General features: G+C 39.1%; 1 protein-coding gene across 1 annotated transcript in view; it reads right to left on the minus strand.

Moving 5' to 3' along the window:
* EGLN3 (egl-9 family hypoxia inducible factor 3) overlaps nt 1–6,172 on the minus strand; it is a 29,777-nt gene extending 23,605 nt beyond the window's left edge. The window contains exons 1-4 of the mRNA XM_069730565.1: nt 5,557–6,172; nt 4,133–4,252; nt 3,904–4,040; nt 3,749–3,822 (exon numbers count right to left, since the gene is read on the minus strand). Coding sequence (XP_069586666.1) covers nt 3,749–3,822; nt 3,904–4,040; nt 4,133–4,252; nt 5,557–5,913 — 688 coding nt within the window. The 5' untranslated portion in view covers nt 5,914–6,172. The remainder of the gene's footprint in view (nt 1–3,748; nt 3,823–3,903; nt 4,041–4,132; nt 4,253–5,556) is intronic.
* Nucleotides 6,173–24,178: the final 18,006 nt, after the last annotated feature.

Here is a 24,178-nt window from a genome sequence, read left to right on the forward strand (position 1 = left end):
TATAGCACACAACCGTGCAGGTTGGTTGTAACACCCGTGGACTGTATGGGCTTATGGTCATAAATGTGCAGCGGTGCCGTCTATTTTTTGCTTTCTTTTTTTGCATATATCATACAGTGTGGGGGTCACTTTTGTTGGCAGCCTACTTTGAGGGCTATGAGAGTGGCTTCAATTAGGAAAGTTACTGTACACGGGCTGCAGAGTTGTGAGATAAATGTTCATCTGTGACCCCGCTGAATATTATTTATTTATTTTTATTTATTTTTTAGGGGAAGGCAATTAGAACTTTTGCCATCGGGCCCCATGAGCTCCATGTATGCCCCTAGTAAATATATTTTTTTATTTTTCCGTCCATATAGCACAAAGTTTTGCTTTTTTGTGGACATTATCCATTTTACCATGCAATGTACTGGAAAACACACAGAAAAGATTCCAAGTTGAAATTGCAAAAAATTGCTAATTCCACAGTATCTTTTGCGGTTTTGTTTTTTATGGAGTTCACTGTATGGTCAAAATGACCCAATTGTGCAATTCTCCAACAATATCAAGCTGGCTTTTTTTAGTTATAAAAGTAGTGAAAAAATTTGAACATTTACTTACAAAAATGTTTTTAATTTCTTTTACTTTTTACCAAGATCCATAAATTTTTAATTTTTTAGTCATTTTGCAACCTTTTATTGAAACGTGATCTTTTACACTAAAAAAGACACGAAAGAAAATACATTTTTGATTTTGCACAAAATTCAAGAACCTCGTTAGGAAAAATTTCACACAAAAAATGTCAACAAATATCACAAGACAAAAAAGAGAAGGGACAGAAACTGAGAGGTAAGGTCAAGTTCCCATGATAAGTATTTGGGGAATTTTTGATGCGGTGTAAAAACGCAGCGTTTTACAGTTCCAGCAAAAGTAGATGGGATTACGGCTATGTGCACACGTTGGGGAATGGGGTGCAGAATTTTCTGCACAAAATCAGCATCTCCTGGCAGAATTCGCAGGTGCAGATTTGCCGGGGATTTTCTGCAGTTTTTATGTGGATTTTGTGCAGTTTTTACCACTGCGGATTTCTATAATGGGAGGGTGCAGTAACGCTGCAGATCCGCACAAAAGAAGTGACAAGCACTTCTTTTAAATCTGCAGCGTTTCCGCGCGGATTTTTCTGCACAGCTTTTTTTTCACATTGATTTACATTGTACTGTAAATCACAGTGCGGATCTGCAGCGTTTCTGCGCGGATAAATCTGCTGCGGATCCGCACTAAATCCGCATCATGTGCACACAGCCTTAGGGAAATCTCCTGCCCAATATGCTTCTTTTTATGTAGTACGAGTTTGAAATCTACAACGTGTCAATTTCTCTAGCAGTAAACATGCATTTAATATGCTGATTTTCCCAATAGACTGTACTGAGATGAGGAAGCTCCAAAAGTAAAAAAAAAACAAAAAAAAAAACACATTTTTTTAGTACCAATCTGCAGCAAAAACAAATGTAATCTACACATAACTTTTATCAAAGTTAATTAACAAAAAGTACCCAACAAGAGAAACACTGCAGCTAAAAAAACAACAAAAAAGCATGAAGAAAAAAAAAAAAAAAAAAAAGAAAAAACTGCAAATAACCTAAAAAGTGATGAAAAACTGCAACATCAAAAACTCATTGTGAGAACTTAGTCTAAGAAAAAGAAGAGATGAATGATGTTCTGCATCAAGGGCTGATTCAGAGTAATCTCAAAATACGGATATATATACAGCTGGAAAGCTCTGCTGCCCACCTCTTGTATTTTGTTAGTTTACATCATGAATATTTTGGATGTTTGTCTTTACCACTTTCCCCACCAATTCATTAGAATGGGAAAAGGTGTCAGAAAGGAAGATCGCGGGCAGAATATGGTGTACACTGCACAAAGGAGAGGATTAGTCCCATATAAATGAGGATTATGAGAAGCTTGCAGCACCCAAAGTTACATATACATATATAATATATAATATATATATATATATATATATATATATATATATATATATATATATATATATATATATATATATATATATATATATTTTTTTTTTTTTTTTTTTTTTTTTTTTTAATTTTTATGTTCCATCACATATAAACATATAAGCCGATCGGTGAGTACAAGACACATTATTATTAAATCTTTATTTTTATATATAGCGCTAACATTATTATTTATTTATATAGCACCATTAATTCCATGGTGCTGTACATGAGAAAGGGGTTACATACAGGGTTATAGAGATCGTTTACAGTAAAGAGGTTTACAGTGACAGACTGGTACAGAGTAAGTATTTGAAAAAAAAAAAAGATTTAAGAAGCTCAGGGTGAGCACAAGCCATGTTGTGCCTATAGGCAGCCCACCCCGGGGGGCACTGTGACCCCTGATAAGGACAGCTCTCTAATCACCAAACAACTTGTGACTGGCAGTGTGATCAAACCTACAGGCGGCGGCTCCTCCCTTGCCATACAGAGGCACGTAGGCAGTGTCACACACGTACACATGTCTGCACAGAGAGGAAGCTATGTATACATTGCTACACATCTGCCCAGAGGACACAATCAGCACAAAGGCCGATTCTCCTACATTACATCATCTGATAGAGCAGTAAATCAGCCCGTGTAATTTAAGATGCACATCTCATCTCTGGGGTCACTACATAGGAATGTGGGGGGCGATCAGCACAGATGTGACCATAAAAATCACACAATGGATTCTATCCCAATGATAGGAGGTGGTGATGGCGAACTCAGTCGAGGGGTTCAAGAGAGGCCTGGATGTCTTCCTGGAGCAGAACAATATTTTATCATACAATTATTAGGTTCTGTAGAAGGACGTAGATCTGGGGATTTATTATGATGGAATATAGGCTGAACTGGATGGACAAATGTCTTTTTTCGGCCTTACTAACTATGTTACTATGATTTCTACATGTAAGGTAATAGCCTATTATTTCAGTACCGTACTTTTTTTTTTTTAGCATCAAGTTTGACAGTTGACAGGTCACGATACCCTTTAAAGTGGGCCCAACTGGCCTCAATGTGAATGAGGGGAAAGCGGGACAGGAGCACTACATAGTAATCCACTAACTGCCATATGTGACCCCATTAAATGTCCCAGCCCGAGGCCCGGCCTTGATGTATAACCTAGCAGCTGTGGTGTACAGCAGCCTGTGGTCGGATCTATAAGGTATGAATGGGGTTACTGTAAATCCCTGAAGCTCAGCAAGATATCTCAGAACCACAGGGAATTTCCAATATTGTCCTATGCAAGGAAATAGTTCTTCCTTGTAAAGGAACATGTCACGTCCAGAAATGATATTTACCTGCCGACAATTTGCAGGTAAATCTGTGTAACCGGCTCACGGGCAGCGGCTACAGGGAGAAAATGAGGTCACATTCTCTCTGCAGCCGCTTACTTACACCATCGGAAAGTCAGTACTCACTACAGAGAGTCATCCCCATCCCCTGCAGACTGTGAGCCCTCGCGGGCAGGGTCCTCCCTCCTTATATACCTGTGTGCCTTGTTTTTTTGGCTCATGTTTAGTTGTATTTGTCTATATTTGCCCCCTTTTCACATGTAAAGCGCCATGGAATAAATGACGCTATAAAAATGCACAATAATAAAATAATAATAAAGAGCGCTATAATCACTCCTCGACACATTGATATCTGTGTTTCTGGACAGGACCCCTATAAGACTGACTTTTGTGTTCCCACCCCAGTGCACTTACCACTTAATCGTTTGAACCTCTGCTTGGCTGCGGCTCTTTCTTTGGCATCGAAATACCAGACGGTTAGAGCGTATCTATGAGGATGAGAGAACACCGGTTGCTTAGGATGTGCAGTGCCCGAGCGCCATGCTCTGAGTCTATCGCTCGGCTATTACCTGGTGGCATAAGATGGCTGCACCTCATGTGGGTTGCGGCGGTCTGACCAGAAAAAAAGCAGCCGATCAAAAAGAGGCTCCACATCAGCCACACAGGAGCCACCATCAGGAAAGATACGAAGTACTCCACCATGGACCTGCAGGACAAGATGGCGGCAGGTGACATAAGGCAATACGACCATAGGGGACTGTGCGGAGGACTACAGGTGGGACATACTGGCTTTCTCACCTTGGCATCCCAGTTCTTATTGAGATAATAAATGCAAGTGATGCAGCGGCCATCTCCAGTCGGGTTGTCCACGTGTCGCACGTATCCAGCTCCATTCCCGGGGTAACATGCCACCATTGCCTGAAATGACAGGTAATGTCCGCGTTATCGCTGCTGCCCTCAGGCAATCACGGTCTGCAATCAGCATTTCACGACTTTATATTTTCCTAAGTGGGATTCCCAACACTTTTTCAGAAAATTCGGAACTGTTTTAGGGAAGTCGATCACATATAATAAACTACCCCAGGATTACATATAGTGCCAGCGAGAGCATGCCATGAATGTGGCCAGAGATCACGCTGTTGGTGACTGCAGGGACAGATCCAGTCCTTGGCCCTGTCCTAGGTTCGCCATCACGGAAATATTAGTACCGATCTAGTTTGCCATCTTCACTGTGAGGCAACTATAAGGCCGGGGTCACACTGGCGTTTTAAATGGCCGAGTGCAATGCAGAAAAAAAAATAAAAAAATAAAAATCGCATTGCACTCGGACCAATGTTAACATATGGGGCAGCTCCCAGCAGCCGACTTTTTGTCGGCCGTTTTCCTCGGTCTGAAACAATCGCAGCATGCTGCGATTGTCTCGGACCGAGGAAAACTCTCGGCTCACTCGCACCCATATAAGCCTATGGGTGCGAGTGAGACAGCGCACACCACTCGGATAACATCCGAGCGATGTGCGCTATAAGCGGACCCCAGCAATGGAGGAGATGCTGCGAGCAGGAGCCGAGTGTCATTAGCATATCGCATCCGATGATCTCGCATCGGATGCAATACGCCAGTGTGACGCCGGCCTAACATGGATCTCCGTGCAGTACATTAATGGCAGGATAGGGTTAAACGTGGTTTAAGCTAAGAGGTGAAGTGCAGCCAGCTAAAGTCAGGAGTTCTGCTGCATCAATAGGGCAAAAGAGTATGCAGAAAACAGGATAACTCCACAACGCAGGGGCTGGAGCCATGCCATGGAGGACAGCTCATAGAGGACCCTGCGCCGATAGGGAGGACACAAACAAAGCAGCAGTACCAGAGATGGAAGAATATTAATAAAGTAGAATAATAAAGGATTTTCTTATTCCAGGTTTTTCAGTCAACACGTTTCACTGTAGTAATTCCTGAATTCTTCCTCAGGACACTGTACATACGGCTTGTATATGTATTACACACGTCTTGTGTCCGGAGGGAAAAGTCTGGAATGACTGTGAAATGTGTTGACTAAAAGTAATTTTTTAATTCTACTTTATTCTTCTTCCATCGCCGACCAGCAGCGGATAAACCACATTTGGCTCCTTTTCCCCCCAGAGCTTGGTGAATCGGTAAACAGAGCAGATGCTGCCGCAAGGGCCGGTGGCCACTGAGGAGGCCAGAAGGTTCTATCCCGGCCTCACCTTGGAGCGCTCCTTCACATAGCACTGGCCCAGGCGGCTGCCGCACAGCACCACCAGGCGGTCAATCACCGACAGCACCAGCCCGATGGCCTCGCAGCCGTCCTCCGTGCCCGCGATCCAGGCGATCTTGTCCCCTCGCAGGTGCCTCTTGGAGACGCCCTGCCGGTGCCCGGCCAGCTGGCCATCCTTCAGGGCGCCATCCTCGTGCAGCCCCCGCACCTGCTCCAGCACTCGGCTGCCCAGCTCCTCGCCCAGAATGTGGTCCAGATAACAGTAGCCATCGGAGAGCAGGCGGGGCGCGATGTGCTGCAGGGCCAGCTTCTCCAGGTCCACCGAGGGACCCTGCTTGAATGGCATGGTTGGCTCTATGGTGGGCACTAGGGGTCAGAGGTGCCAGCAGGAGGCCATGTCACCTGCCAGAGTCCCGAGAAGCCGCCTAGGACAGTGGTGCCAGTGCAGGGCGCCCCAGGACGTGCCACCTCCAGCACCGCCCGCGCCCCATGAAGTCCGTGCAGTGAGGCAGAGTGCGCTATAAAGGCTCAGCTACGTGTCCGTGTCAGCATCTCCTGCCCCGCGCACCGCACTACGTGCAGGATCAGTGCTGCTCCCGCAGGGCGGGGCCACGACTACACTGTGCGGCCGCCGATCACAGCCTGCCCGCCGCAACCAATCACACGGCGAGGAGGGCGTGGCCTGGGCTCTCACACTGGGCGCGCACAAAAGCACGTGCTCGAGGGACACATGGCGCCGGGCGTCAATTGGCCAAGCACTTGCAGGCGTGTTCAGGTAACCAGGAGACGGCGTGGTAATGGGCGTGTCATCCGCCATTGAGGAATCCTGGTTCGGCATGTAGCCTCTACTGCAAAGTGCTAAGAGTAGTAAACATGGCGGGAGGAGGGGAAGGTGTGAGAGACTGTGTGTGTGAGAGGGAGGAAGCTGTGCGTGTGTCAGCGAGAATGGGGCAGGAGGACAGACAGCGGGCAACACGGAGAAAAGGAGGCACCGTACAACTGGAGAACACGGAGGGAAAGAGCAACACACACAATGCGGTCTCCATACCCTCCAATCCCCCCATCTATACAGTATACTCACACTACTAATATCCCCTATATACAGTATAATCACACTACTAATATCCCCTATATACAGTATAATCACACTACTAATATCCCCTATATACAGTATAATCACACTACTAATATCCCCCTATATACAGTATAATCACACTACTAATATCCCCTATATAAGGTATAATCACACTGCTAATATCCCCCTATATACAGTATAATCACACTACTAATATCCCCTATATACAGTATAATCACACTGCTAATATCCCCTATATACAGTATAATCACACTACTAATATCCCCCTATATACAGTATAATCACACTACTAATATCCCCTATATAAGGTATAATCACACTGCTAATATCCCCCTATATACAGTATAATCACACTACTAATATCCCCTATATACAGTATAATCACACTACTAATATCCCCTATATACAGTATAATCACACTGCTAATATCCCCTATATACAGTATAATCACACTACTAATATCCCCCTATATACAGTATACTCACACTACTAATATCCCCTATATACAGTATAATCACACTACTAATATCCCCTATATACAGTATAATCACACTGCTAATATCCCCCTATATACAGTATAATCACACTACTAATATCCCCTATATACAGTATAATCACACTACTAATATCCCCCTATATACAGTATACTCACACTACTAATATCCCCTATATACAGTATAATCACACTACTAATATCCCCTATATACAGTATAATCACACTTCTAATATCCCCCTATATACAGTATAATCACACTACTAATATCCCCTATATACAGTATAATCACACTACTAATATCCCCCTATATACAGTATACTCACACTACTAATATCCCCTATATACAGTATAATCACACTACTAATATCCCCCTATATACAGTATAATCACACTACTAATATCCCCTATATACAGTATAATCACACTGCTAATATCCCCCTATATACAGTATAATCACACTACTAATATCCCCCTATATACAGTATACTCACACTACTAATATCCCCTATATACAGTATAATCACACTGCTAATATCCCCCTATATACAGTATAATCACACTACTAATATCCCCCTATATACAGTATACTCACACTACTAATATCCCCTATATACAGTATAATCACACTACCAATATCCCCTATATACAGTATAATCACACTACTAATATCCCCCTATATACAGTATAATCACACTGCTAATATCCCCCTATATACAGTATACTCACACTACTAATATCCCCTATATACAGTATAATCACACTACTAATATCCCCCTATATACAGTATAATCACACTACTAATATCCCCCTATATACAGTATACTCACACTACTAATATCCCCTATATACAGTATAATCACACTACCAATATCCCCTATATACAGTATAATCACACTACTAATATCCCCTATATACAGTATAATCACACTACTAATATCCCCCTATATACAGTATACTCACACTACTAATATCCCCTATATACCGTATAATCACACTACTAATATCCCCCTATATACAGTATAATCACACTACTAATATCCCCTATATACAGTATAATCACACTGCTAATATCCCCCTATATACAGTATAATCACATTACTAATATCCCCTATATACAGTATAATCACATTACTAATATCCCCTATATACAGTATAATCACACTGCTAATATCCCCTATATACAGTATAATCACACTACTAATATCCCCCTATATACAGTATACTCACACTACTAATATCCCCTATATACAGTATAATCACACTACTAATATCCCCTATATACAGTATAATCACATTACTAATATCCCCTATATACAGTATAATCACACTGCTAATATCCCCTATATACAGTATAATCACACTACTAATATCCCCCTATATACCGTATAATCACACTACTAATATCCCCCTATATACAGTATAATCACACTACTAATATCCCCTATATACAGTATAATCACACTGCTAATATCCCCCTATATACAGTATAATCACACTACTAATATCCCCTATATACAGTATAATCACACTACTAATATCCCCCTATATACAGTATACTCACACTACTAATATCCCCTATATACAGTATAATCACACTACTAATATCCCCCATATACAGTATAATCACACTTCTAATATCCCCCTATATACAGTATAATCACACTACTAATATCCCCTATATACAGTATAATCACACTACTAATATCCCCCTATATACAGTATACTCACACTACTAATATCCCCTATATACAGTATAATCACACTACTAATATCCCCCTATATACAGTATAATCACACTACTAATATCCCCTATATACAGTATAATCACACTGCTAATATCCCCCTATATACAGTATAATCACACTACTAATATCCCCCTATATACAGTATACTCACACTACTAATATCCCCTATATACAGTATAATCACACTGCTAATATCCCCCTATATACAGTATAATCACACTACTAATATCCCCCTATATACAGTATACTCACACTACTAATATCCCCTATATACAGTATAATCACACTACCAATATCCCCTATATACAGTATAATCACACTACTAATATCCCCCTATATACAGTATAATCACACTGCTAATATCCCCCTATATACAGTATACTCACACTACTAATATCCCCTATATACAGTATAATCACACTACTAATATCCCCCTATATACAGTATAATCACACTACTAATATCCCCCTATATACAGTATACTCACACTACTAATATCCCCTATATACAGTATAATCACACTACCAATATCCCCTATATACAGTATAATCACACTACTAATATCCCCTATATACAGTATAATCACACTACTAATATCCCCCTATATACAGTATACTCACACTACTAATATCCCCTATATACCGTATAATCACACTACTAATATCCCCCTATATACAGTATAATCACACTACTAATATCCCCTATATACAGTATAATCACACTGCTAATATCCCCCTATATACAGTATAATCACATTACTAATATCCCCTATATACAGTATAATCACATTACTAATATCCCCTATATACAGTATAATCACACTGCTAATATCCCCTATATACAGTATAATCACACTACTAATATCCCCCTATATACAGTATACTCACACTACTAATATCCCCTATATACAGTATAATCACACTGCTAATATCCCCTATATACAGTATAATCACACTACTAATATCCCCCTATATACAGTATACTCACACTACTAATATCCCCTATATACAGTATAATCACACTACTAATATCCCCCTATATACAGTATAATCACACTACTAATATCCCCTATATACAGTATAATCACACTGCTAATATCCCCTATATACAGTATAATCACACTACTAATATCCCCCTATATACAGTATACTCACACTACTAATATCCCCTATATACAGTATAATCACACTACTAATATCCCCTATATACAGTATAATCACACTACTAATATCCCCTATATACGGTATAATCACACTACTAATATCCCCTATATACAGTATAATCACACTACTAATATCCCCTATATCCAGTATAATCACACTGCTAATATCCTCCTATATACAGTATAATCACACTACTAATATCCCCCTATATACAGTATAATCACACTACTAATATCCCCCTATATACAGTATAATCACACTACTAATATCCCCTATATACAGTATAATCACATTACTAATATCCCCTATATACGGTATAATCACACTACTAATATCCCCTATATACAGTATAATCACACTGCTAATATCCTCCTATATACGGTATAATCACACTACTAATATCCCCTATATACAGTATAATCACACTGCTAATATCCTCCTACATACAGTATAATCACACTACTAATATCCCCCTATATACAGTATAATCACACTACTAATATCCCCCTATATACAGTATAATCACACTACTAATATCCCCTATATACAGTATAATCACATTACTAATATCCCCTATATACAGTATAATCACACTACTAATATCCCCTATATACGGTATAATCACACTACTAATATCCCCTATATACAGTATAATCACACTGCTAATATCCTCCTATATACGGTATAATCACACTACTAATATCCCCTATATACAGTATAATCACACTGCTAATATCCCCTATATACGGTATAATCACACTACTAATATCCCCTATATACAGTATAATCACACTGCTAATATCCTCCTATATACAGTATAATCACACTACTAATATCCCCCTATATACAGTATAATCAGACTACTAATATCCCCTATATACAGTATAATCACATTACTAATATCCCCTATATACAGTATAATCACACTACTAATATCCTCCTATATACAGTATAATCACACTGCTAATATCCCCTATATACAGTATAATCACACTACTAATATCCCCCTATATACAGTATAATCACACTACTAATATCCCCTATATACAGTATAATCACACTACTTATATCCCCTATATACAGTATAATCACACTACTAATATCCCCTATATACAGTATAATCACACTACTAATATCCCCCTATATACAGTATAATCACACTGCTAATATCCCCTATATACGGTATAATCACACTACTAATATCCCCCTATATACAGTATAATCACACTACTAATATCCCCTATATACGGTATAATCACACTACTAATATCCTCCTATATACAGTATAATCACACTGCTAATATCCCCTATATACAGTATAATCACACTACTAATATCCCCCTATATACAGTATAATCACACTACTAATATACCCTATATACAGTATAATCACACTAATATCCTCCTATATACAGTATAATCACACTACTAATATCCCCTATTTACGGTATAATCACACTACTAATATCCCCCTATATACAGTATAATCACACTGCTAATATCCCCCTATATACAGTATAATCACACTACTAATATCCCCCTATATACAGTATAATCACACTGCTAATATCCCCTATATACGGTATAATCACACTACTAATATCCCCCTATATACAGTATAATCACACTACTAATATCCCCTATATACGGTATAATCACACTACTAATATCCCCCTATATATAGTATAATCACACTGCTAATATCCCCTATATACAGTATAATCACACTACTAATATCCCCTATATACGGTATAATCACACTACTAATATCCCCCTATATACAGTATAATCACACTACTAATATCCCCTATATACAGTATAATCACACTACTAATATCCCCCTATATACAGTATAATCACTGCTAATATCCCCCTATATACAGTATAATCACACTACTAATATCCCCTATATACAGTATAATCACACTGCTAATATCCCCCTATATACGGTATAATCACACTACTAATATCCCCTATATACGGTATAATCACACTACTAATATCCCCCTATATACAGTATAATCACTGCTAATATCCCCCTATATACAGTATAATCACACTACTAATATCCCCTATATACAGTATAATCACACTGCTAATATCCCCCTATATACGGTATAATCACACTACTAATATCCCCTATATACGGTATAATCACACTACTAATATCCCCCTATATACAGTATAATCACACTTCTAATATCCCCCTATATACGGTATAATCACACTACTAATATCCCCCTATATACAGTATAATCACACTGCTAATATCCCCTATATACGGTATAATCACACTGCTAATATCCCCCTATATACAGTATAATCACACTACTGATATCCCCTATATACGGTATAATCACACTACTAATATCCCCCTATATACAGTATAATCACACTACTAATATCCCCTATATACGGTATAATCACACTACTAATATCCCCTATATACAGTATAATCACACTGCTAATATCCCCCTATATACAGTATAATCACACTACTAATATCCCCTATATACGGTATAATCACACTACTAATATCCCCCTATATACAGTATAATCACACTACTAATATCCCCCTATATACGGTATAATCACACTACTAATATCCCCCTATATACAGTATAATCACACTGCTAATATCCCCTATATACGGTATAATCGCACTACTAATATCCCCCTATATACAGTATAATCACACTGCTAATATCCCCTATATACGGTATAATCACACTACTAATATCCCCCTATATACAGTATAATCACACTACTAATATCCCCCTATATACAGTATAATCACACTACTAATATCCCCCTATATACAGTATAATCACACTACTAATATCCCCCTATATACGGTATAATCACACTACTAATATCTACTATATAAAGCTGTATGTGTGTGTGTGTGTGTGTGTGTGTGTGTGTGTGTGTGTGTGTGTGTGTGTGTGTGTGTGTGTGTGTGTGTGTGTGTGTGTATGTCCGGGATTGGCATCTGCACCGTCGCAGCTACAGCCACAAAATTTTGCACAGTCACACGTCTGGACCCCGAGAGCGTCATAGGCTATATTGTGAGGCGAAATTTTAACCCCGCGCGTTCCAATTCATCAAACAATTTTGCCCCTATCTAAATAATGGGGAAAAAAGTGAAAGGAAAAGTGTTGGAAGCGTCGCAGCTACAGCAACAAAATTTTGCACAGTCACACGTCTGGACCCCGAGAGCGTCATAGGCTATGTTGTGAGGTGAAATATTAACCCCGCGCTTTCCAATTCACCAAACAATTTTGCCCCTATCTACATAATGGGGAAAAAAGTGAAAGGAAAAGTGTTGGAGGCGTCGCAGCTACAGAAACAAAATTTTGCACAGTCACACGTCGGGACCCTGAGAGCGTCATAGGCTATGTTGTGAGGTGAAATTTTAACCCCGCGCTTTCCAATTCACCAAACAATTTTGCCCCTATCTACATAATGGGAAAAAATGAAAGGAAAAGTGTAGGAGGCAAATTGACAGCTGCCAGATGTGAACAAGGGGGACTTAAAGAATGAGAGCGATGGCGCCAAAGAGTATATACCGTACAGTTGCTAAGGTGGGGCCTCGACATGGGATACTCACCACACACGGGGATATGAACACACACAAAATGTGCCACACACTACCACGTGCTTGAACACATATTACCCTCAGCACACATTTCACCACAAATACACCAACCTCGCCACATAAAAGTCAAAACACAAAAGTCGCCACTCAAAACTCGCCACGCGCAGAACTCGCCACATGCAAAAACTAGGCTCTTGCAAAACTCGCCACAAGTGCAAAATTCTCCTCATGAAAAACTCGCCTCACGCAAAACTTGCACACGCGGAAAAATTGCCACATGCACAAAAGTTGCAACACATGCAAAAGTTGCCTCACACAAAACTTGCACATACTCAAAAGGCACCACACATAATACTCGCAACGCGCAAAACTCGCCATGCGCAAAACTTGCTGCACACAACTTGCTACACTAACCTGTCACATGTAACTCGACACACAAAAAGTTGCTACACGCATGTTGCTACACAAAACTCATCTCACAAAAGTCGCTACATGCATGTCGCCACACGCAATTCAACACACACAACTTGACAAACGAAACTCGCCGTAAAACACACACAAGTCTGGTATTATCCTTCAAAAATAAAAATCTGATTAATAAGCAGACAAACTACAACAATTGCACCATATAGGAAATACGGCAGCTGTCAGTCACATGACCTGTCTATTATGTGTATGTGTGAGCTAATATATACTGCCAGGGGGAGGGCTTCCTGTTGGCTGGGGATTTATCAGGCTGCCAATTTAGCTTACAAATACTGAGGTAAAAATACTGAGCAAATAACGTGTGAACGAGGTCTAATACAGGAGGAGATGACACACAGGTATATACTATATACAGGGGAGATGACACACAGATATATACTATATACAGGAGAGATGACACACAGGTATATACTATATAGAGGAGGAGATGACATATAGGTACATATATATACAGGAGGAGATGACATACAGGTATATACTATATACAGGAGGAGATGACATACAGGTATATGCTATATATAGAAGATGACATGCAGGTATATACTATATGCAGGAGGAGATGACACTCAGATATATACTATATATAGGAGAGATGACACACAGGTATATACTATATAGAGGAGGAGATGACATATAGGTACATATATATACAGGAGGAGATGACATACAGGTATATACTATATACAGGAGGAGATGACATACAGGTATATGCTATATATAGAAGATGACATGCAGGTATATACTATATGCAGGAGGAGATGACACTCAGATATATACTGTATACAGGGGAGATGACACACAGGTATATACTATATACAGGAGGAGATGACATACAGGTATATGCTATATATAGAAGATGACATGCAGGTATATACTATATGCAGGAGGAGATGACACTCAGATATATACTATATACAGGGGAGATGACACACAGGTATATACTATATACAGGAGGAGATGACATACAGGTATATACTATATATAGAAGGAGATGACATTCAGGTATATACTATATATAGGGGAGATGAAACCTAGCAGGTATACACTATATACAGGGGAGATGACATACAGGTATATACTATATACAGGAGATGACATACAGATGTATACTATATATAAGGGAGATGACAAACATGTATATACTGAGGTGATGAGGTGAAAATGAGAGGTGTGAGGTGAAAATGAAAAGGTGTGAGTGCAAACTGAGAGAAGTGAGGAAAAATAGTGGAGTGATCAGAAAATGACAGATGTGAGGTTGAAATGACAAGTGTTAGGGGGGAATGAGAGGAGTGAGGGAGAAAATGAGAGATGTGAGGGGGAAAATGAAAGATGTGATTGGGAAAATGAGAGGCGTGATGGGAAAATAAGAGAAGTGACGTGCTATAACTAACCACAGATATTTACTATGCCCAGGCAACGCCGGGCTCTTCAGCTAGTCCCCCTATATACGGTATAATCACACTACTAATATCCCCCTATATACGGTATAATCACACTACTAATATCCCCCTATATACGGTATAATCACACTACTAATATCCCCCTATATACGGTATAATCACACTACTAATATCCCCCTATATACGGTATAATCACACTACTAATATCCCCCTATATACAGTATAATCACACTACTAATATCCCCCTATATACGGTATAATCACACTACTAATATCCCCCTATATACGGTATAATCACACTACTAATATCCCCCTATATACAGTATAATCACACTACTAATACCCCCTATATACAGTATAATCACACTACTAATACCCCCTATATACAGTATAATCACACTACTAATACCCCCTATATACAGTATAATCACACTGCTAATATCCCCTATATACAGTATAATCTCACTACTAATATCCCCCTATATACAGTATAATCACACTACTAATACCCCCTATATACAGTATAATCACATTACTAATACCCCCTATATACAGTATAATCACACTACTAATATCCCCTATATACAGTATAATCACACAGCTAATATCCCCTATATACAGTATAATCACACTGCTAATATCCCCTATATACAGTATAATCACACTGCTAATATCCCCCTATATACAGTATAATCACACTACTAATATCCCCCTATATACAGTATAATCACACTGCTAATATCCCCCTATATACAGTATAATCACACTACTAATATCCCCCTATATACGGTATAATCACACTGCTAATATCCCCTATATACAGTATAATCACACTGCTAATATCCCCCTATATACAGTATAATCACACTACTAATATCTACTATATAAAGCTGAATGTGTGTATGTATGTGTGTGTGTATGTGTGTATGTCCGGGATTGGCATCTGCACCGTCGCAGCTACAGCCACAAAATTTTGCACAGTCACACGTCTGGACCCCGAGAGCGTCATAGGCTATATTGTGAGGCGAAATTTTAACCCCGCGCGTTCCAATTCACCAAACAATTTTGCCCCTATCTATATAATGGGGAAAAAAGTGAAAGGAAAAGTGTTGGAAGCGTCGCAGCTACAGCAACAAAATTTTGCACAGTCACACGTCTGGACCCTGATAGCGTCATAGGCTACGTTGTGAGGTGCAATTTTAACCCCGCGCGTTCCAATTCACCAAACAATTTTGCCCCTATCTACATAATGGGGAAAAAGTGAAATGAAAAGTGCTGGAGACGTCGCAGCTACAGCAACAAAATTTTGCACAGTCACACGTCTGGACCCTGAGAGCGTCATAGGCTATGTTGTGAGGTGAAATTTTAACCCCGCGCTTTCCAATTCACCAAACTATTTTTCCCCTATCTACATAATGGGGAAAAGTGAAAGGAAAAGTGTTGGAGGCAAATTGACAGCTGCCAGATGTGAACAAGGGGGACTTAAAGAATGAGAGCGATGGCGCCAAAGAGTATATACCGATCAGTTGCTAAGGTGGGGCCCCGACATGAGATACTCACCACACTTTGGGATGTGAACACACACACAAAATGCGCCAAACACTACCACGTGCTTGAACACATATACCACCCTCAGCACACATTTCACCACACATACACCAACCTCGCCACATAAAAGTCAAAACACAAAAGTCGCCGCTCAAAACTCACCACGCGCAAAACTCGCCACATGCAAAAACTAGGCTCACGCAAAACTCGCCACAAGTGCAAAACTCACCTCATGGAAAACTCGCCACACGCAAAACTTGCACACGCGGAAAAATTGCCACATGCACAAAAGTTGCAACACATGCAAAAGTTGCCTCACACAAAACTTGCACATACTCAAAAGGCACCAGACATAAAACTCACCACGCGCAAAACTCGCCATGCGCAAAACTTGCTGCACACAACTTGCTACACTAACCTGTCACATGCAACTCGACACACAAAAAGTTGCTACACGCATGTTGCCACACAAAACTCATCTCACAAAAGTCGCTACATGCATGTCACCACACACAACTCAACACACACAACTTGACAGACGAAACTCGCCCTAAAACACACACAAGTCTGGTATTAGCCTTCAAAAATAAAAATCTGATTAATAAGCAGACAAACTACAAAAGCAACAAATGTACCATATAGGAAATACAGCAGCTGTCAGTCACATAACCTGTCTATTATGTGTATGTGTGAGCTAATATATACTGCCAGGGGGAGGGCTTCCTGTTGGCTGGGGATTTATCAGGCTGCCAATTTATCTTACAAATACTGAGGTAAAAATACTGAGCAAATAACGTGTTAACGAGGTCTAATACAGGAGATCACACAGGTATATACTATATACAGGGGAGATGACACACAGATATATACTATATACAGGAGAGATGACACACAGGTATACACTATATAGAGGAGGAGATGACATACAGGTACATACTATATACAGGAGGAGATGACATACAGGTATATACTATATACAGGAGGAGATGACACACAGGTATATACTATATACAGGAGCAGATTACCTACAGGTATATACTATATACAGGAGGAGATGACATACAGGTATATGCTATATATAGAAGATGACATACAGGTATATTATATATACAGGAGGAGATGACACACAGATATATACTATATACAGGGGAGATGACACACAGATATATACTATATACAGGAGGAGATGACATACAGGTATATACTATATATAGAAAGAGATGACATACAGGTATATACTATATATAGGAGGAGATGACATACAGGTATATACTATATATAGGAGGAGATGACATACAGGTATATACTATATATAGGAGGAGATGACATACAGGTATATACTATATACAGGGGAGATGACACACAGCAGGTATATACTATATACAGGGGAGATGACATACAGGTATATACTATATACAGGAGATGACATACAGGTGTATACTATATATAAGGGAGATGACAAACATGTATATACTGAGGTGAAAATGAGAGGTGTGAGGTGAAAATGAAAAGGTGCGAGTGCAAAATGAGAGGAGTGAGGGAAAATAGTGTAGTGATCAGAAAATGACAGATGTGAGGTCGAAATGACAAGTGTTAGGAGGGAATGAGAGGAGTAAGGGAGAAAATGAGAGGTGTGAGGGAGAAAATGAGAGCTGTGAGGGGGAAAATTAAAGATGTGATTGGGAAAATGAGAGGCGTGATGGGAAAATAAGACAAGTGAGGTGCTATAACTAACCACAGTTATTTACTATGCCCAGGCAACGCCGGGCTCTTCAGCTAGTCTAATATATAAAGCTGAATGTGTGTACGTGTGTATGTATGTCCGGGATTGGCATCTCCACCGTCGCAGGTACAGCCACAAAATTTTGCACAGTCACACGTCTGGACCCCGAGAGCGTCATAGGCTATATTGTGAGGCGAAATTTTAACCCCGCGCGTTCCAATTCACCAAACAATTTTGCCCCTATCTACATAATGGGGAAAAAAGTGAAAGGAAAAGTGTTGGAAGCGTCGCAGCTACAGCAACAAAATTTTGCACAGTCACACGTCTGGACCCTGAGAGCGTCATAGGCTATGTTGTGAGGTGAAATTTTAACTCCGCGCTTTCCAATTCACCAAACTATATTTCCCCTATCTACATAATGGGGAAAAGTGAAAGGAAAAGTGTTGGAGGCAAATTGACAGCTGCCAGATGTGAACAAGGGGGACTTAAAGAATGAGAGCGATGGCGCAAAAGAGTATATACCATACAATTGCTAAGGTGGGGCCACAACATGGGATACTCACCACACACGGGGATATGAACACACACACAAAATGCGCCAAACACTACCACGTGCTTGAACACATATACCACCCTCAGCACACATTTCACCACACATACACCAACCTCGCCACATAAAAGTCGAAAGACAAAAGTCGCCGCTCAAAACTCGCCACGCGCAAAACTCGCCACATGCAAAAACTAGGCTCACGCAAAACTCGCCACAAGTGCAAAACTCACCCCATGGAAAACTCGCCACACGCAAAACTTGCACACGCGGAAAAATTGCCACATGCACAAAAGTTGCAACACATGCAAAAGTTGCCTCACACAAAACTTGCACATACTCCAAAGGCACCACACATAAAACTCGCCACACGCAAAACTCACCATGCGCAAAACTTGCTGCACAGAACTTGCTACACTAACCTGTCACATGCAACTCGACACACAAAAAGTTGCTACACGCATGTTGCCACACAAAACTCATCTCACAAAAGTCACTACATGCATGTCGCCACACGCAACTCAACACACACAACTTGACAAACGAAACTCGCCCTAAAACACACACAGGTCTGGTATTATCCTTCAAAAATAAAAATCTGATTAATAAGCAGACAAACTACAAGAGCAACAAATGTACCATATAGGAAATACGGCAGCTGTCAGTCACATGACCTGTCTATTATGTGTATGTGTAAGCTAATATATACTGCCAGGGGGAGGGCTTCCTGTTGGCTGGGGATTTATCAGGCTGCCAATTTAGCTTACAAATACTGAGGTAAGAATACTGAGCAAATAACGTGTGAACGAGGTCTAATACAGGAGGAGATGACACACAGGTATATACTATATACAGGGGAGATGACACACAGATATATACTATATACAGGAGAGATGACACACAGGTATATACTATATAGAGGAGGAGATGACATACAGGTACATACTATATACAGGAGAAGATGACATACAGGTATATACTAAATACAGGCGGAGATGACACACAGGTATATACTATATACAGGAGCAGATGACCTACAGGTATATACTATATACAGGAGGAGACAACATACAGGTATATACTATATACAGGAGGAGACAACATACAGGTATATACTATATACAGGAGGAGATGACACAGATATATACTATATACAGGGGAGATAACACACAGGTATATACTATATACAGGAGGAGATGACATATAGGTATATACTATATATAGAAGGAGATTACATACAGGTATATACTATATACAGGAGATGACATACAGGTGTATACTATATATAAGGGAGATGACAAACATGTATATACTGAGATGAAAATGAGAGGTGTGCGGTGAAAATGAAAGGGTGTGAGTGCAAAATGAGAGGAGTGAGGGAAAATAGTGGAGTGATCGGGAAATGACAGATGTGAGGTCAAAATGACAAGTGTTAGGGGGGAATGAGAGGAGTGAGGGAGAAAATGAGAGGTGTGAGGGAGAAAATGAGAGATGTGAGGGGGAAAATGAAAGATGTGATTGGGAAAATGAGAGGCGTGATGGGAAAATAAGAGAAGTGAGGTGCTATAACTAACCACATATATTTACTATGCCCAGGCAACGCCGGGCTCTTCAGCTAGTCCCCCTATATACGGTATAATCACACTGCTAATATCCCCCTATATACAGTATAATCACACTGCTAATATCCCCCTATATACAGTATAATCACACTGCTAATATCCCCCTATATACAGTATAATCACACTGCTAATATCCCCCTATATACAGTATAATCACACTACTAATATCCCCCTATATACAGTATAATCACACTACTAATATCCCCCTATATACGGTATAATCACACTACTAATATCCCCCTATATACGGTATAATCACACTGCTAATATCCCCCTATATACGGTATAATCACACTACTAATATCCCCCTATATACAGTATAATCACACTACTAATATCCCCCTATATACAGTATAATCACACTACTAATATCCCCCTATATACAGTATAATCACACTACTAATATCCCCCTATATACGGTATAATCACACTACTAATATCCCCCTATATACAGTATAATCACACTACTAATATCCCCCTATATACAGTATAATCACACTGCTAATATCCCCTATATACGGTATGATCACACTACTAATATCCCCCTATATACGGTATAATCACACTACTAATATCCCCCTATATACAGTATAATCACACTGCTAATATCCCCTATATACAGTATAATCACACTGCTAATATCCCCCTATATACAGTATAATCACACTACTAATATCCCCCTATATACAGTATAATCACACTACTAATATCCCCCTATATACGGTATAATCACACTGCTAATATCCCCTATATACAGTATTATCACACTGCTAATATCCCCCTATATACAGTATAATCACACTACTAATATCCCCCTATATACAGTATAATCACACTACTAATATCCCCCTATATATGGTATAATCACACTGCTAATATCCCCCTATGTACAGTATAATCACACTGCTAATATCCCCCTATATACAGTATAATCACACTACTAATATCCCCCTATATACAGTATAATCACACTACTAATATCCCCCTATATACAGTATAATCACACTGCTAATATCCCCCTATATACGGTATAATCACACTGCTAATATCCCCTATATACGGTATAATCACACTGCTAATATCCCCCTATATACAGTATAATCACACTACTAATATCCCCCTATATACAGTATAATCACACTGCTAATATCCCCCTATATACGGTATAATCACACTATTAATTTCCCCCTATATACGGTATAATCACACTACTAATATCCCCTATATACAGTATAATCACACTGCTAATATCCCCTATATACAGTATAATCACACTACTAATATCCTCCTATATACAGTATAATCACACTGCTAATATCCCCCTATATACGGTATAATCACACTACTAATATCCCCCTATATACGGTATAATCACACTACTAATATCCCCTATATACAGTATAATCACACTACTAATATCCCCCTATATACGGTATAATCACACTGCTAATATCCCCTATATACAGTATAATCACACTACTAATATCCCCCTATATACAGTATAATCACACTACTAATATCCCCCTATATACGGTATAATCACACTACTAATATCCCCCTATATACGGTATAATTACACTACTAATATCCCCCTATATACAGTATAATCACACTACTAATATCCCCCTATATACAGTATAATCACACTACTAATATCCCCCTATATACAGTATAATCACACTACTAATATCCCCCTATATACTGTATAATCACACTACTAATATCCCCTATATACAGTATAATCACACTGCTAATATCCCCCTATATACAGTATAATCACACTACTAATATCCCCCTATATACAGTATAATCACACTGCTAATATCCCCCTATATACAGTATAATCACACTACTAATATCCCCCTATATACAGTATAATCACACTACTAATATCCCCCTATATACAGTATAATCACACTGCTAATATCCCCCTATATACGGTATAATCACACTGCTAATATCCCCTATATACGGTATAATCACACTGCTAATATCCCCCTATATACAGTATAATCACACTACTAATATCCCCCTATATACAGTATAATCACACTGCTAATATCCCCCTATATACGCTATAATCACACTACTAATATCCCCCTATATACGGTATAATCACACTACTAATATCCCCTATATACAGTATAATCACACTGCTAATATCCCCTATATACAGTATAATCACACTACTAATATCCTCCTATATACAGTATAATCACACTGCTAATATCCCCCTATATACGGTATAATCACACTACTAATATCCCCCTATATACGGTATAATCACACTACTAATATCCCCTATATACAGTATAATCACACTACTAATATCCCCCTATATACGGTAATATCACTTCTAATATCCCCTATATACAGTATAATCACACTACTAATATCCCCCTATATACAGTATAATCACACTACTAATATCCCCCTATATACGGTATAATCACATTACTAATATCCCCCTATATACAGTATAATCACACTACTAATATCCCCCTATATACAGTATAATCACACTACTAATATCCCCCTATATACTGTATAATCACACTACTAATATCCCCTATATACAGTATAATCACACTACTAATATCCCCCTATATACGGTATAATCACACTACTAATATCCCCCTATATTATCCCCCTATATACTGTATAATTACACTACTAATATCCCCTATATACGGTATAATCACACTACTAATATCCCCTTATATACAGTATAATCACACTACTAATATCCCCTATATACGGTATAATCACACTACTAATATCCCCCTATATACAGTATAATCACACTACTAATATCCCCCTATATTATCCCCCTATATACTGTATAATTACACTACTAATATCCCCTATATACGGTATAATCACACTACTAATATCCCCCTATATACGGTATAATCACACTACTAATATCCCCCTATATACGGTATAATCACACTACTAATATCCCCCTATATACAGTATAATCACACTACTAATATCCCCTATATACAGTATAATCACACTACTAATATCCCCCTATATACGGTATAATCACACTACTAATATCCCCCTATATACAGTATAATCACACTGCTAATATCCCCTATATACAGTATAATCACACTGCTAATATCCCCCTATATACAGTATAATCACACTACTAATATCCCCCTATATACGGTATAATCAC

The sequence above is a fragment of the Ranitomeya imitator genome, chromosome 1 (assembly GCF_032444005.1).
Source record: "Ranitomeya imitator isolate aRanImi1 chromosome 1, aRanImi1.pri, whole genome shotgun sequence".
NCBI classification, from domain to species: Eukaryota; Metazoa; Chordata; class Amphibia; order Anura; family Dendrobatidae; genus Ranitomeya; species Ranitomeya imitator.